The sequence below is a fragment of the Antrostomus carolinensis genome, unplaced genomic scaffold (genome assembly GCF_000700745.2).
Source record: "Antrostomus carolinensis isolate BGI_N321 unplaced genomic scaffold, ASM70074v2 scaffold22580, whole genome shotgun sequence".
In the NCBI taxonomy this organism is placed as follows: Eukaryota; Metazoa; Chordata; class Aves; order Caprimulgiformes; family Caprimulgidae; genus Antrostomus; species Antrostomus carolinensis.
In genome coordinates, this window is record NW_010289488.1 from 32,092 (window position 1) to 32,520 (window position 429).

At 45.0% G+C, this 429-nt stretch overlaps 1 protein-coding gene across 1 annotated transcript in view; it reads right to left on the minus strand.

The window, feature by feature from the left end:
* WASHC1 (WASH complex subunit 1) overlaps positions 1–429 on the minus strand; it is a 26,022-nt gene that overhangs the window by 25,481 nt on the left and 112 nt on the right. The window contains 1 exon segment of the mRNA XM_010170669.1: positions 394–429. This exon segment is cut by the window's right edge and continues 22 nt beyond it. Within this exon segment, the coding sequence (XP_010168971.1) occupies positions 394–429 (36 nt within the window).

Sequence of the window (429 nt, forward strand, 5' to 3'; positions counted from 1 at the left end):
GGAACCTGCTTTGGCAGGGGGGTTGGACTGGATGATCTCCTGAGGTCCCTTCCAACCCCACCATTCTGGGATTCTGTGTGTGTGTGTGACTCAAAAAGATGTATCTTCAAGATACTTTAAATAAGAAAGTCTCCCACTTAAAACATGAGCAGGAAGCAATACAGGATAACTGCAGCAGAAGCAGTAATGTGATTTGTGGAGTCTGCCACTGAATAAAATGTTAATAACAAATAACCTCTGGCTAACAGCAGTCATTTCATTACGCTTAACTCTGACAGACTTGGATCCAATAAACTTTTATTGAAGTGCATCTGATCCTTCTTCATCCCAATGCCCCTTCACTGCTGCTGCAGCCTTCTCACAGCCCCCAGCTCCCGTGCGACAGCTCCATACCTGTTGAAGATATCACTGGACACCTTCTGCAAATAC